This window comes from Centruroides sculpturatus, unplaced genomic scaffold (assembly GCF_000671375.1).
Source record: "Centruroides sculpturatus isolate CEXI.00-Female unplaced genomic scaffold, Cexi_2.0 scaffold1137, whole genome shotgun sequence".
NCBI classification, from domain to species: Eukaryota; Metazoa; Arthropoda; class Arachnida; order Scorpiones; family Buthidae; genus Centruroides; species Centruroides sculpturatus.
Window position 1 is genome coordinate 126,192 of NW_019385291.1, and position 15,581 is coordinate 141,772.

Consider the following 15,581-nt stretch of genomic DNA (forward strand, 5'->3'; position numbering starts at 1 on the left):
TGAACGAATTATAAGGAATAAAAAGATAACAATAAAAATGCTTCGATCCAAGATTTTTCGAACGAGTTTTTATCCAGTGAAAAAACCGAAGAAAACATTGAAAGAACAATAGGAAAAGATCTTGTCTCGTTTCATCTAGTTGGGCATTCTCGCCCCGTGGTAAAGTGTGACGTAATCGTTATGTAATAATAGTTGTATGCGTTTATCACAGTCGTCACGCGGAGAATAATGCCTACCGGGAGTTCTTTTAAGGGTAACTGGTCCCTATTCAGGCGTTACAGACGTGAAAAAACCCGAAAAATTCCACGTAGCCAGCCCGTCCGGGAGAGACTCGAACCCACGACCGAATTCTCAGTGTTCAGGGAACGGAACCGCTTCGCCACTGGTGGGCACACATCCTGTAAGGGAAGGTAGGCCACCACTGCCGCCCTGTGGTAATTGTCCCTCCTCAAAATTGCTTTTTATTTTCTTTGTTTCCTTACCAGCTACAAAAACGATATTCTTCTCATAAACTAAAATGCATTATTCATTAAAACTCTGTAAAGAAATAATTCGTTTTTATTTAACATACTTTTCAATTTTTTTAAAAAGAATTTGCATATATTTGCGTTTTACACTTTAACGAATTTCAGTGGAAAAATGATTTTTTTCCACTTAAATTAATACTTAATTATTTTAACTCTTTTTCTATTATATTTAGAAACTTGCTCTGATTTTATTGAATGTATTCTTCAGACAAAATATTTTCATCAATAATTTAAATAGGAAGAAAGTTTGGCAGCAGTGGAATTGTAATAAATAACACGATCACTGGTTCCAAGCTAAGGTTATCATAAATGACAATGGATTCGCAAGAACCGTGCTTTTCAGGGGCAATTGCAATGGATTTGCAAGAACCGTGCTTTTCAGGGACATTGAATGGTTTACAGGTAAAAATGTACTTACTTTCTCAACTTTACAGTATGCAGAAAAGTTGATTTCGATGAAGATAAAATACAACATACTAAAACCTAATTTCATAGTTTGAAAGAAAATTTTCATTCTTTTTATCCAGAATGGCGACATGGATCATTCGAATATTGGTGAGAATGTTTCTGTGACTCCAGAGGAAGAAGGAAACGGAAATAATTCGTCAGCTAGAAATAATGACGTTGAGGCATATCGTAAATCAGTTAATGCAGGAATTNTCTAATATATTTAGAAACTTGCTCTAATTTTACTGAATGTATTCTTCAGACAAAATATTTTCATCAATAATTTAAATAAGAAGAAAGTTTGGCAGCAGTGGAATTGTAATAAATAACACGATCACTGGTTCCAAGCTAATGTTATCGTAAATGACAATGGATTCGCAAGAACCGTGCTTTTCAGGGGCAATTACAATGGATATGCAAGAACCGTGCTTTTCAGGGACATTGAGTGGTTTACAGGTAAAAATGTACTTACTTTCTCAACTTTACAGTATGCAGAAAAGTTGATTTCGATGAAGATAAAATACAATATACAGTACTAAAACCTAATTTCGTAGTTTAAAAGAAAATTTTCATTCTTTCTATCCAGAATGACGAAACGGATAATTCGAATATTGATGAGATTGTTTCTGTGACTCCAGAGGAAGAAGGAAACGGAAATAATTCGTCAGCTAGAAATAATGACGTTGAGGCATCAATTGAAGGTGAAACATAGTTTTTTTTTTTACTTTTACTTTTTACTGTAAACAATTCTGAAAGGAGCTTAAAGGGAGAACATTTATTATTTACTCTGTAAAATAGATGCTGTTGAGAGACTTAACGACGATAAGAAGAAAAGTCGGATGGGGAGGTGTATTAATGGTGTTCATAGATGGTATTATTACATACGTAAGTACTTTTCCCTTCCACGTTAGTGTAAAAATTCCTGAAGTACTTTAAATCAATGCTGAAACTGTCCTATCAATTGTTTTAGATCCTGCACATGTTTAATATCAGACCTTTGTTTTTTCCTCTACAAAACTAAATACATGATTTTTTTTTTCTTCAGTTGCCTTTATTTCATTCCTGATATATTTTCTGATTGTTCCTTTTGCTAAAATAATAACCGGTAAGTGACTTAAACTTGTTTTTGTTCTAAACTTTTTCAGCTCTTTAATCACTCCTGGCCGTTTCAGGTGCTAGGTGTTTAGGTGAGCTTGAAGGCGATAATCGTTTGCCTTCACTCTTAATAGCCGGGGGAGTACTGATGATTGTTAGGACAATTCTTGATATAATAATCGAGACTAAAGTGATTGAATCACATTCTGTTTTACGTAGTCTAGCGGTGCTTTTTCGTACTATATTTACTACTATCTTGGTAACGTGTGAGTGAAGTTTCGCATTATTTCCCTTCTTAGATGTAATTGAACTTTGTTTAAAAAAAACCTTTTTTTTTTCAGTTTACGTATATGTTCGTAGATCTGTGGAAACGTTTCCGTCCGGACCACCACATTGCGAAATCATACGTGATATGTTCTCATTTAGCCCAATAACCGATGGACTGCGTTTAGTGTGCTTCAATTTGTGCTATAATAACATATTTTACAAATTCTTCCCTTGGCTATTCGTCCGTGTTTCTAAGTGGTTTAGGGAACGTCTTCGTTATTGTAATAATCCACAAGAACAGAGCGATTCGACGAGCCTTCCTCTCAGTCAGCCACAAGAACAGAGCGCTTCGACGAGCCTTCCTCTCAGTCAGCCACAAGAACAGAGCGCTTCGACGAGCCGTTCTCTCAGTCAACCAGAGGCANAAAGAAAATTTTCATTCTTTTTATCCAGAATGGCGACATGGATCATTCGAATATTGGTGAGAATGTTTCTGTGACTCCAGAGGAAGAAGGAAACGGAAATAATTCGTCAGCTAGAAATAATGACGTTGAGGCATATCGTAAATCAGTTAATGCAGGAATTTACGGTAGTTATTCTTTTCTTTTTACTTTTTACTGTAAACAATTCTGAAAGGAGCTTAAAGGGAGAACATTTATTATTTACTCTGTAAAATAGATGTTATTGAGAGTTTTAAAGACGATAAGACGAAATCTTGGATGGAGAGACGTATTAATACTTTACATAGATGGTATTATTACATACGTAAGTACTTTCACTCTTCCCGTTAGTGTAAGAATTCCTGAAATATTCCTGAAGTAATCAATGCTGAAACTGTCCTACCAATTATTTTGGATCCTGCTAACGTTTAATTTCAGACTTGTTTTTTTTTTTTTTGTTCAGTTGCCGTTACTTCATTCCTGGCGTATTCGGTGATTATTCCTATTATTAAAATAATAGCCGGTAAGTGACTTAAACTTCATTTTGTTCTAAACTTTTCCAGCTCTTTAATCACTCTTGGCTGTTTCAGGTGCTCGGTGTTTAGGCAAGCTTGAGGGCGATAAATATTTGGTTCCATGCTTAATAGCTGGGGGAGCACTGATGCTTTGTAGGACTTTGCTTGATATAATAATCGAATTAATTAAAGTGATTAAATTACGATACTCTGTAAAACCGATCCTAATATTTATTCGTACTGTGGTGACTACTTTCTTAATAGGGTGTAAGTGAAATTCAATATTATTTCCCTTCTCAGATGTAATTGAATTTAAAAAAATTTTTTTTCAGGTTACTTATATGTTTATAGAAGTCGAGAAACGTTTCCGTCCGGACCACCACATTGCGAAATCATACGTGATATGTTCTTATTTAGTCCAATAACCGAGGGATTGAATTTAGTGTGCTTCAATTTGTCCTATCATTCCTTATTTTACAAATTATTTCCTTGTGTATCCGACCGTATTCGTTATTTACTGAAGTTGTCGAGGAAATGTTGTTGTAAACTAAAAGCACAGAGTGCTTCCTCGGAAGATACTCAGTCAACTACAGCAACCGAGCATCTCGACGAGACGTCCTCCCAGTCAACACAGGAACCAAGCACCTCGACGAGATTGTAAAATTTTAGTAAATTCTTACCTTCTTTTAATGGCGAATTTTGGAACGTGTCCGGCTTCTTAAAGCTCTTCGTATTTAGTTCTGAAAATTGGATCCGTTTAAACTCATTTTGGTTATTTATTTGTATACAAGCAACACGTGCTATGCTTTTATGGAAGTTTTTAAGAGTGATATCTGATTTGTATAGATATTGTATTTTACGTAATTTCTATGCTCTTCGACGAATAAAAGTTTTAATGCTTTATTTTATAGTGGCTTTATTATTCTTATTACATTGCTAAATTAGTCTCGCAATATCCATATTTACATTGTATTACATTTTCCTACAGTACCATGCTTAAACAATTATCCACAGGGAAATAGAATAGCAGGTCGGAATAAATAAGAAGTCACGATTAAGTGACTCGAACACTACGCGATTTTGCTGCCCAATGCGGTATATTCGCCGATTTTGTCATAACATGTTGCAGTGTTTTTTCAACTTTATCAAGCAATTAATTGGCGAACGTCTCAGATACTTCAGCCCAAGCTTCGGGGGTAACTTTTGTACTTTCCTGTCCGATTTAAAGGAAAAAAATTCTACGTTTGATTTTGATGATTTTGGTGTCACAATTCTTAGTACAACCTTGGCTTGTGCATAAATTACATTTTATAAAATAAAGTTGAGTCTAAGAAAAGATATATTCAAAAAACTAAAGTGTCGGATTTCGCCTCTTTAATGCTTAATAACAAAGCATCCAAAAATGTCAAAATACTGTGTTTTGTAATATGAAGCCACACAGTTACTTCATATTTTTTGCACAGTTTGGTGAATTTCGGTTGAACTACGGAAAAGATATCATAGTTCAATTAAAAAGGAACACATCTACGTCCTCATCTTCACTACATGGCGCTACGTTACCCTGCTCTTCAATTGTCTCTGCTGTAACTGCATGCCCGGGCCAGTACCGGTTTAATGATATAAATCATATAATTCTTTTAGTACATCTTTATTCAGATCATCATTAATTATATTTTTTATTCTAAGAGTGACTTGCCAATATAGTCTGGACACGAATGTAAATATTGCAATTCACTACATGATTTAGATAATTCAAAAAATTCTCGATAAAATTTACTTTAAAAAATTTTAAAAAAGTTTTTGGATTTCTAGGTCTAAGGCATGAGATCCTTTAGAAGATTTAGAAAAAAATGAAGAAAACCCTGTATAGTTTGAAAAAATATTTTACATTCATTTATATATCCAGCAGATTGAAAGAAAACTAGATTCAATTTGTCAGCATAACAGTGTACGTAAATAGCACGTTAATAGCATGATATTTCTTTAATTTTGGCTTGAACACCATTATGTTGTCCGGCCATTACGGCAGCACTGCCGTATGTTTGTGCCACTAATTTTTTACTGCATTGAAATTCGTCTAAGTAACTCTTAATGTGAGTAAATAACGAATTTGTGTCTCTGTTCTCATACACATCAGTTGTTCTCATACACATCAGTAAAACCTACAAATCTTTCTTCGACGTTACCGTTTTCTTTCACGTAACGAAATACATTTAAATTTCCTAAATGTATTTTTAATTACTTATTAAGTACGTCAGATAATCAAACAAGTTCAATATAATTACCTCTGTTACTAGATTCAATAGATTTCCTATGCCCTCTGTATGCCACTTCTTAACGGCTTGATGGCCGAGTGGTCAAGGTGGCGACCTACCGCTCCGGGGGACCGGACTATTTATATTCCAATATACAATAGCAATCTTATTATTGTTTTACACACGTATAGAAATTTGTAATAAAATACATAATGCGGTTATAATAAAATATTAATTATGAGTAATTCAAAGTACGTTAAAATATGGAAATAATAGCACAATACTGTATGTATTTATATTTTAGAAAATACAATGTAAGCGGCATTTCCACAATTTCCACGGATTGCACGACACTCAAATGTATAACGTGAAACAGGAAGTATTTTCAAGTGCAGCACGTACAAAAGCATTGGATGCTTCGATGATACAGCATCTACAATGGTTTATGAGTGCTGAAGCCTTCGAAGTATCCTTAAGTAGCGCAACTGTTTTACAATTTGTCAACAATAAAATGTGTATTTCCAATAAAAATGTATTTACTGTAACGTTACAGTAAATATATTTTAATTGGAAATTGTATGCGTTTATCATAGTCGTCACGCGGAGAATAATGCCAACCGGGAGTTCTTTTAAGGGTAACTGGTCCCTATTCAGGCGTTACAGACGTGAAAAAACCCGAAAAATTCCACGTAGCCAGCCCGTCCGGGAGAGACTCGAACCCACGACCGAATTCTCAGTGTTCAGGGAACGGAACCGCTTCGCCACTGGTGGGCACACATCCTGTAAGGGAAGGTAGGCCACCACTGCCGCCCTGTGGTAATTGTCCCTCCTCAAAATTGCTTTTTATTTTCTTTGTTTCCTTACCAGCTACAAAAACGATATTCTTCTCATAAACTAAAATGCATTATCCATTAAAACTCTGTAAAGAAATTACTCTTTTTTATTAAACATATTTTTCAATTTTTTAAAAATTTGCATATTTTTACGTTTTACACTTTAAAGAATTTCAGTGGAAAAATGATTTTTTTCCACTTAATACTTAATTATTTTAATTATTTTTCTAATATATTTAGAAACTTGCTCTAATTTTACTGAATGTATTCTTCAGACAAAATATTTTCATCAATAATTTAAATAAGAAGAAAGTTTGGCAGCAGTGGAATTGTAATAAATAACACGATCACTGGTTCCAAGCTAATGTTATCGTAAATGACAATGGATTCGCAAGAACCGTGCTTTTCAGGGGCAATTACAATGGATATGCAAGAACCGTGCTTTTCAGGGACATTGAGTGGTTTACAGGTAAAAATGTACTTACTTTCTCAACTTTACAGTATGCAGAAAAGTTGATTTCGATGAAGATAAAATACAATATACAGTACTAAAACCTAATTTCGTAGTTTAAAAGAAAATTTTCATTCTTTCTATCCAGAATGACGAAACGGATAATTCGAATATTGATGAGATTGTTTCTGTGACTCCAGAGGAAGAAGGAAACGGAAATAATTCGTCAGCTAGAAATAATGACGTTGAGGCATCAATTGAAGGTGAAACATAGTTTTTTTTTTTACTTTTACTTTTTACTGTAAACAATTCTGAAAGGAGCTTAAAGGGAGAACATTTATTATTTACTCTGTAAAATAGATGCTGTTGAGAGACTTAACGACGATAAGAAGAAAAGTCGGATGGGGAGGTGTATTAATGGTGTTCATAGATGGTATTATTACATACGTAAGTACTTTTCCCTTCCACGTTAGTGTAAAAATTCCTGAAGTACTTTAAATCAATGCTGAAACTGTCCTATCAATTGTTTTAGATCCTGCACATGTTTAATATCAGACCTTTGTTTTTTCCTCTACAAAACTAAATACATGATTTTTTTTTTCTTCAGTTGCCTTTATTTCATTCCTGATATATTTTCTGATTGTTCCTTTTGCTAAAATAATAACCGGTAAGTGACTTAAACTTGTTTTTGTTCTAAACTTTTTCAGCTCTTTAATCACTCCTGGCCGTTTCAGGTGCTAGGTGTTTAGGTGAGCTTGAAGGCGATAATCGTTTGCCTTCACTCTTAATAGCCGGGGGAGTACTGATGATTGTTAGGACAATTCTTGATATAATAATCGAGACTAAAGTGATTGAATCACATTCTGTTTTACGTAGTCTAGCGGTGCTTTTTCGTACTATATTTACTACTATCTTGGTAACGTGTGAGTGAAGTTTCGCATTATTTCCCTTCTTAGATGTAATTGAACTTTGTTTAAAAAAAACCTTTTTTTTTTCAGTTTACGTATATGTTCGTAGATCTGTGGAAACGTTTCCGTCCGGACCACCACATTGCGAAATCATACGTGATATGTTCTCATTTAGCCCAATAACCGATGGACTGCGTTTAGTGTGCTTCAATTTGTGCTATAATAACATATTTTACAAATTCTTCCCTTGGCTATTCGTCCGTGTTTCTAAGTGGTTTAGGGAACGTCTTCGTTATTGTAATAATCCACAAGAACAGAGCGATTCGACGAGCCTTCCTCTCAGTCAGCCACAAGAACAGAGCGCTTCGACGAGCCTTCCTCTCAGTCAGCCACAAGAACAGAGCGCTTCGACGAGCCGTTCTCTCAGTCAACCAGAGGCAGTGAGCGCTTCCACGAGCCTTTCTTCCATTCAACCAGAGGCAGAGAGCGCTTCCACGAGCCATCCTCTCAATCAACCAGAGGCAGAGAGCGCTTCCACGAGCCTTCCTCCCATTCAACTAGAAGAACAGAGTGCTTCGACGAGCCGTTCTCCCAGTCAACCACGAACAAAGAATACCTCGACGAGACGATTTCTATTAGAAACTAGATTGTAAAATTTTAGTAATTCTTACTTTTTTTTTAATTAATGGCGACTTTTGGAAAATTAATGGCCTCTTAAAGCTCGTCGTATTTAGTTCTGAAAATTGGATCCGTTTAAACTCATTTTGGTTATATATATTTTTATATAAGCAACGTGTGCTACGCTTTTATGGAAGTTTTTAAGAGTGATATCTGATTTGTATAGATATTGTATTTTACGTAATTTCTATGCTCTTCGACGAATAAAAGTTTTTTAATGCTTTATTTTATGGTGGCTTTATTATTTTTAGAGAGATTAGGGAAGCTTTCTTGCTTCTGCACCGGAATCACTAACTTACGAGGTACTTAACGTGGGAAAACTATTTAAATACGTGGCAATGCCAAATTACTGCTTTGAAATATTTATTATTGGAGACGGTATCTCTTGCCAAATAATGCAAGGGATAACGTTCTCCAATAGTTTCAAAGAGATAAAACCTGTAAGAATCTACAGGACTATAGCGCAATATCACAAGATGACTGTGTCCGATATTGTGAGACTAATTTAGCATATTTTACATTGTATTACATTTTCCTACAGTACCATGCTTAAGCAATTTCCACAGGGAAATAGAATAGCAGGTCGGAATAAATAAGAAGTCACGATTAAGTGACTGGTGAATTTCGATTGAACTACGGAAAATTTATCAGAGTTCAATTAAAAAGGAATACATCTACGTCCCTCATCTCCACTACATGGCGACACGTTACCCTGATCTTTAATTGCCTCTGCTATAACTGCAAGCCCGGGCCAGTACAGGTTTAAAGGAAATGTCGTTTCCTCTCGTCAACACGCCATGCTAAACTCCTTCCTCTCATACCATTGGAAATTTTCAACATTTATGTAACTATTTCAAACAGATGTTTAAAAAATATTAAGCGACTAATACGAAATTTGCAATGATAGTTTCAATACAGCACGAAAGAATATTTATCACCGATTTCCAAAATATCTGTNGAATAAATAAGAAGTCACGATTAAGTGACTGGTGAATTTCGATTGAACTACGGAAAATTTATCAGAGTTCAATTAAAAAGGAATACATCTACGTCTCTCATCTCCACTACATGGCGACACGTTACCCTGATCTTCAATTGCTTCTGCTATAACTGCATGCCCGGGCCAGTACAGGTTTAAAGGAAATGTCGTTACCTCTCGTCAACACTCCAGCAGTTATGCTAAACTCCTTCCTCTCATACCATTGGAAATTTTCAACATTTATGTAACTATTTCAAACAGATGTTTAAAGAATATTAAGCGACTAATACGAAATTTGCAATGATAGTTTCAATACAGCACGAAAGAATATTTATCACCGATTTCCAAAATATCTGTCAATTAGGAAAGGATAAGTGATAAACAGCAAACAGTGACGTAACTGGAACTATTGGGCTGCATGCAAAAAATTTTATGCCTTCTCATTTACAATACTCCAAGAAAGTACAAGGCAAAAAGAAAGAGACGTTCTGTTGAACTAGACTTTTAAAAGACAAGAGCTTCATCGAATAAAGTATATAATCAGTTGCAGATTGTGTTCCTTTGAGACCCTAGACGCAATTTTGTTAGGCCCTTTATGTGAAAGTGTTATACAGTATATATATATTAGGCAATAAAATCGTCAATTTGAGTTATGTCAACGTTCTTGCCGGGATGCAAAGTATACACTTTTTAAGCGTTCTTTAAATTTTTAGAACACGTGAGTTTCTACGTAAGTTTTGACGTTTCGAGACTTCTACCCCCGTCTCTACTCAACAGGTGAGCGCCTGGTGTGTAATCCGCCACTGCATGTAATTTCTAAAAAGTTAATTTGTTAACTACTTCAGCCATGTTTAAACGTTAACAGAAAATAAATCTAGCTAAAACTAACAACAAACCATATTTCTTGCAGTTGAGTCTATATCTGACTAGATGCATGTATTTGTCAGCTAGAAATAATGACGTTGAGGCATCAATTGAAGGTGAAACATAGTTTTTTTTTTTACTTTTACTTTTTACTGTAAACAATTCTGAAAGGAGCTTAAAGGGAGAACATTTATTATTTACTCTGTAAAATAGATGCTGTTGAGAGACTTAACGNGGTGTGTAATCCGCCACTGCATGTAATTTCTAAAAAGTTAATTTGTTAACTAAATACTGATTAAGGAGGTTATCGCAGACGTTCCAAATGTGTGAAAAATTACATTCTGTCCAGGATTGGATTGTTTTATACGACACGTGGATCAAAGGAGGATACCTCTCGCAAGGACTTTCTATGGGAAAGTGGTCCTTACCGGTATTTAGCTGTTACAAATGTGAAGAAAACTGGGTAAAATCCACATATGGCCAAGCGTGAACACATGACCAATCTACTGTACAGTGCACACGGCCACTGGCGAGCATATTCTGTCCAGATATTTAATTTTCTATCTCTATTTGAAGATTAAGAATTTATACAGTGGTGTTAAAACAGGCTCTGAAATAGTGTGCCACAAGAGAAGTGCCTAAATGTGCCACAAATACTATAAAACTATATTTTAAAATATAATTTCACAAGTTTCATAAAATATAGATTAAAAATTCAAATTAATAACGAAAGAGTCAAACAGGTGAATGGATATTTAGGCAACTGGAAGAAGTAAAAAGAAATTTTAAGAATAGCGATATCCAAAGAAGCATTTAACAAGAAGAGAATAATCTTTCGTGGTTCTGTGGAACAGGGATTAAATACTTCAGCCATGTTTAAACGTTAACAGAAAATAAACCTAGATAAAAGTAACAACAAACCATATTTCTTGCAGTTGAGTGTACATCTGACTAGATTAGGGGTCCCCAAAGTGGTCGATATCGACCCCTTTGGGTCGATAAGAGTTCTCCAGGGGTCGATTAATACACGAGGGTCGAAAGGGGGTCGATTAATACCAAAGAGGATCAATTAAACTGTCTTGGAAAAAAATAGAATATTCCAATAAAAATTCGAAATACTGATATGATCAACAACATTACTGACTACCCTAGTTATAGGTTGAGTTTTGTCTTAGCCTACACCGCTTTAAGCATGTGTTACTCTGTTTTCACGCATCTGGCAACTGTACTAGTATTACAAACATGTTATGAACGCTGGTAGTTCTTTATACACAAACATACTGTTACACTCTAGTAGGGTTGTCATTCTAAGTATTTTATATCTAAATGTAGATACAGTATTTTGTCCTTTACATAGAAAATATCGTAATATATCGAAAATCATTAATATAGTACAGAAGCGTTTGCAAGGAAAAAATGTTACAATTATTCGAGCTCGAACAATCATTATGGCCTTTCGAATAAAAATGGAGCTATTTAAATCTTCACTGGCACGATCCGATTTTAAATACTTTTCAAACTTGCGAGTACTAAAAGAAAATGAAAAGATTTCCGACCGTGATTTGGAGATATATATTAAACATTGTGATAAATTAAGAGAAGACTTTAAAGCAGGTTTCAAAGACTCTGAGAATATGCATGTTCCCGAATGGTTTGCTAATGCATTTGATGTAAAAATAGATAATGAAGTTAGTCAACCTGACTTATAAGATGAACTGAGTGAAATATATGTAGATTTCGAAGCTAAAGCTTTGTTTAAAAATAAAAACCTCAGTGAATTTTGGAGCAATAACAACATTGTCCTAAATATCCCAAGCTCAGAGCAGAAGCCGAACCTTTCTTGCATTCCCAACTTCATACATGGTTGAAGCTGGTTTTATCCACGCGAACGCAATTTTGACAAAACAGAGGAACAGATTGAACTTGGAAAACCGTGATGATTTGCGACTAAAACTTACCAATTTTCAATAGTATATCAATAATCTTGCTGCTTCTCTTCAGACACATCCATCCCACTAATATGAACTATTTTAATAAAAAAACATTTCAACATATTTTTAAGGCATTCAGTAGTAGTCGTAAAATGACAGAGGTTTTTTCATCCAATATAACTAATGTTATGTTTTCAAAGATAAGTGTGTATTTTACGTATTATGACATGTACGGTTTAAAAACTACAGTATAGGCAAATTTCCATCTATCTATTTTGCTATTATTTTTTTAAATTATAAATCAGTGGAAAATATCTCCTTTTTCTGTTAATGTTATTGGGTGGATTTTATAAGATATGGGAATTTTAAATTTTTTGTTGGGTTGTTATGCGGGTCTCCTTATCGCTTAACATTAGAAATGCAAAAATGATTTAATGTTTTTGTTAAATACTTATTCTGGGGGTCGATAAGAAAGCAAATATTCCATAAAGGGGTCGACGGGATAAAAAGTTTGGGGACCCCTAGACTAGATGCATGTATTTTGAAGGATATGCTTATAATTCGAAGTAAATATAGGTAAATTTTATTCTTTGTTATTGCTTATATTTTGAGACGATTGATTAAAAGTTTAAAATGGAATAATATAGTGCAAAATTGACACTATTAGTTTCGGGGTGCCATATTTCTATGCGCCACTAATTACAATTATTTAATATCAGTAAGATGATCCTAAATGATTATGTATTTATCAGTAACAAGTAAAACGGCGAAGCCATTTTTGGGGCGAGACCATTTCTCGGAGAGCTCGGGCAACTCATGCGCAAATCTCACACTAGCTCCTGTTTGTAGAAACAGTCTCGGCATTTCGTATTTTCTTTTGACCCGGTTCTTGGTCCCCTGACTACCTACAAGTCTGGTTTATTTTATGTACGCATGACTTGGGCACCAAACACTCTGTGCCAAATTGCAACTCCTGACACGTACTTCTTTCATACCTCTAAGGTGTGCAGCTGTTGTCAGCAGCGCGATTTTAGAATCGAGACATAGTCTCGTCAAAAACCAGTGTTAAAAAGTAATTAACCAGTGTTAAAGTTACGAAGTTTGGAGAATCGAACCGAACGTTTCAGGAAGATTGGCCCTTGTATGTGATTATATAATGTCTAAAGTTGTCTGGAAGATTCTGATAGGTATATTTGTGAACGAGTGCAAAAAAAAGTGCTGAAATTTGTAAAAAGCTTAAAGAACATAAAGAACAGTGGACTACTGTCATTACTTATTAGAATAATTCTTGAATAAAAACAGTGATAGGTTAAAGCGTAATACAGTACTTTTAACTGTGATTGTTAGTTAATTATCGAATAGTTTAATAAACATATTTTTCTTAGTAACGAAAAAATAGTATACTTTTGCTAACTTCTGAAAGTTAGCAAAAGTTTTTCATTACCCTATGTTTTTCATTAGTCCTTTGTTTCGTATAGTACGGATTCACATAACACGACACTTTTTCGGGACGTAACTACCGTGTTATACGATGGACATCTGACACCTGTATTTAAAATTCTACCACCATCTCGCCTCTTGTCAATGTTGACTAAGGTAAATACGCATTTTTCGAAAGGTGCCTAGATGTAAACATTGCCCCCTGCTAGCTGCATCCCTGGTATATTCTGTTTCCTTTATTATTGTCGTTTAAATTTTTAAAAAGTAAGTATAAATAATCGACTTCATATTACTGTATGATTTTGTGCTAATTTACATAATGAAATACAGGTCTAAAAACATTTTTTCTTTAATTGTAAAGAGTCTGTAGCATGTTATTGGACATCTTTCCGCTCAGAGAGCTTTATGAGGCCTTTCTAATTTGTTAAAGACAGTATTTTGTAAACTTAAGTTTCCATTTTTCTCGATAATGCACATTTAGAAACCAGAAATTGAAAGTTCAAGACGTAAAAAGAACGTTCCGTCAAAGACAGAGGAACAAAAACGAGCAAGATCACGAGTTACGCTTCTAAAAATTTAACAAAGTATATTTTGCACCCCTCGTTTTATCGTTACAGGCAATCTAATAATATATTGTAAAGCTACATTTTACACTTTACGAATTTCAATTTATGTAAAATATGAAAGTATATATAACTTGATGAGAAATTGAAAAAAATTGTTCATAGTTCTATGTATAGATATGTACAGGGTGAGTCAAAAGTAAGTGTACAGTAGTTAGCACATGAGGGAGAGAATGTTGAATGTTGGGGAAGAATATCTGCATGACTGAGCTACATAAACAAGTACGGAACACAATTGTTGTACGTCTGTATACGTACAAACAATTGAAAAAATACAGACAAGTACTTATTGACTGGTATATATCTACTTTGGGCCATCCTGTATATATATCTTTCACTTTAACAAAATTCCTATCAATACAAGTACTTCAATCTTCTAAAGTAGTTTTGTTTTTGTCTTCTGAAGGGGGGAAAAATAAATGTTTATTCTCAAACTTTAGCCATTTTCATTATTGAATTTCCAATAAAAACCGAAATCACGGATCTGCCAAACATTACGAAATTTATTTTATGCTGTAATAAAAAACTCCATTGGCCTAACTTACATTAAAGCATCTCAGAATAATCTTATTTCAGTTTTAAAATATTGAACCGAAAAATCTTTGAAAATATCTTAAATTCGGATCACTTAACATGATTTTTATATAAATTTTTGTAAACAAAATATATATTTTTTTCATATATTATTTACCAATCTTTATATATTTTATAAGAACTTCTATATCAATAATAGTAATAAGCAAAGTAATAGATATTTACCGTTTTCTATTTGCTTATATTTTCATATTAATATATAAATGTTTCAGGTTGTTTATATATAATGAAATCCCCAGCTCAAATCTTGTTAGCTACATATTAGCCAGATTGCGGCCGACGTTTTCATCTATAAAACGTGAACGTCGAACGTCAAGCGCCGCTCGACGTTCGACGTTCACGTTTGTTCGTGTATTGCATTGTTATCGTCTCTACATCCTGATTATGATCCTGAAAGCCCACAATATTGTTATAGTACAAGTGAGAGCTAGTAAGATAAACGTACCTGGACCCATAATATTACACTAGTATTTTTGATTTGTACATTTTTTACGTTTCTCGTAAGTGTTACACTTGCTTATTGGTTAAGTTTTGGGAGACAGATTAAACAGTATGTCTTCTAATATTTTTACTGTATTATACTGTTTTCTAATAATGTCTTTTGAATTTTGAGTTTTCTAAATTTATCTTTTATTGATAATGGCGTGTTTACAAATTTGGGCATACATTTCTGTAAATCGGAACAACCTTTGTGTCGAATAATTTAAAAAATAAACATTCAAAAACGAGATATA

The 15,581-nt window shown here is 34.1% G+C and overlaps 2 protein-coding genes and 1 long non-coding RNA gene across 10 annotated transcripts; all 3 read left to right on the forward strand.

Moving 5' to 3' along the window:
• LOC111637247 lies at window positions 1-1,186 on the forward strand. The gene is made up of 3 exons (XR_002758652.1): window positions 1-159; window positions 766-929; window positions 1,055-1,186. It is a non-coding gene; the product is annotated as an uncharacterized LOC111637247 (long non-coding RNA).
• A 91-nt stretch (window positions 1,187-1,277) lies between these two features.
• Window positions 1,278-8,723, forward strand: LOC111637253. Of its 6 annotated transcripts, none has more exons than XM_023382699.1 (7): window positions 1,278-1,430; window positions 1,561-1,675; window positions 1,773-1,859; window positions 2,020-2,079; window positions 2,147-2,335; window positions 2,411-2,757; window positions 8,218-8,723. In XM_023382699.1, exons 1-7 carry the CDS (start codon window positions 1,338-1,340, stop codon window positions 8,389-8,391), a joined length of 1,065 nt encoding a protein of 354 aa, XP_023238467.1. In that variant the 5' UTR covers window positions 1,278-1,337; the 3' UTR covers window positions 8,392-8,723. The 6 variants fall into 6 exon arrangements, with proteins under 6 accessions (XP_023238467.1, XP_023238466.1, XP_023238470.1 ...); XM_023382698.1 differs by having other exon boundaries at window positions 8,176-8,719; XM_023382700.1 differs by lacking the exons at window positions 1,278-1,430; window positions 1,561-1,675; window positions 1,773-1,859; ... (1 more) ...; window positions 2,147-2,335; window positions 2,411-2,757 and adding exons at window positions 6,696-6,848; window positions 6,979-7,093; window positions 7,191-7,277; ... (1 more) ...; window positions 7,565-7,753; window positions 7,829-8,175.
• On the forward strand, window positions 2,793-4,175 carry LOC111637254. 3 transcript variants are annotated; one of them, XM_023382703.1, is made up of 5 exons: window positions 2,793-2,925; window positions 3,015-3,101; window positions 3,240-3,299; window positions 3,367-3,558; window positions 3,624-4,175. In XM_023382703.1, the coding sequence occupies exons 1-5, from the start codon at window positions 2,799-2,801 to the stop codon at window positions 3,950-3,952; spliced, it is 795 nt and encodes a 264-aa protein (XP_023238471.1). In that variant the 5' UTR covers window positions 2,793-2,798; the 3' UTR covers window positions 3,953-4,175. The 3 variants fall into 3 exon arrangements, with proteins under 3 accessions (XP_023238471.1, XP_023238473.1, XP_023238472.1); XM_023382705.1 differs by having other exon boundaries at window positions 3,367-3,482; XM_023382704.1 differs by lacking the exon at window positions 3,015-3,101.
• Window positions 8,724-15,581: the final 6,858 nt, after the last annotated feature.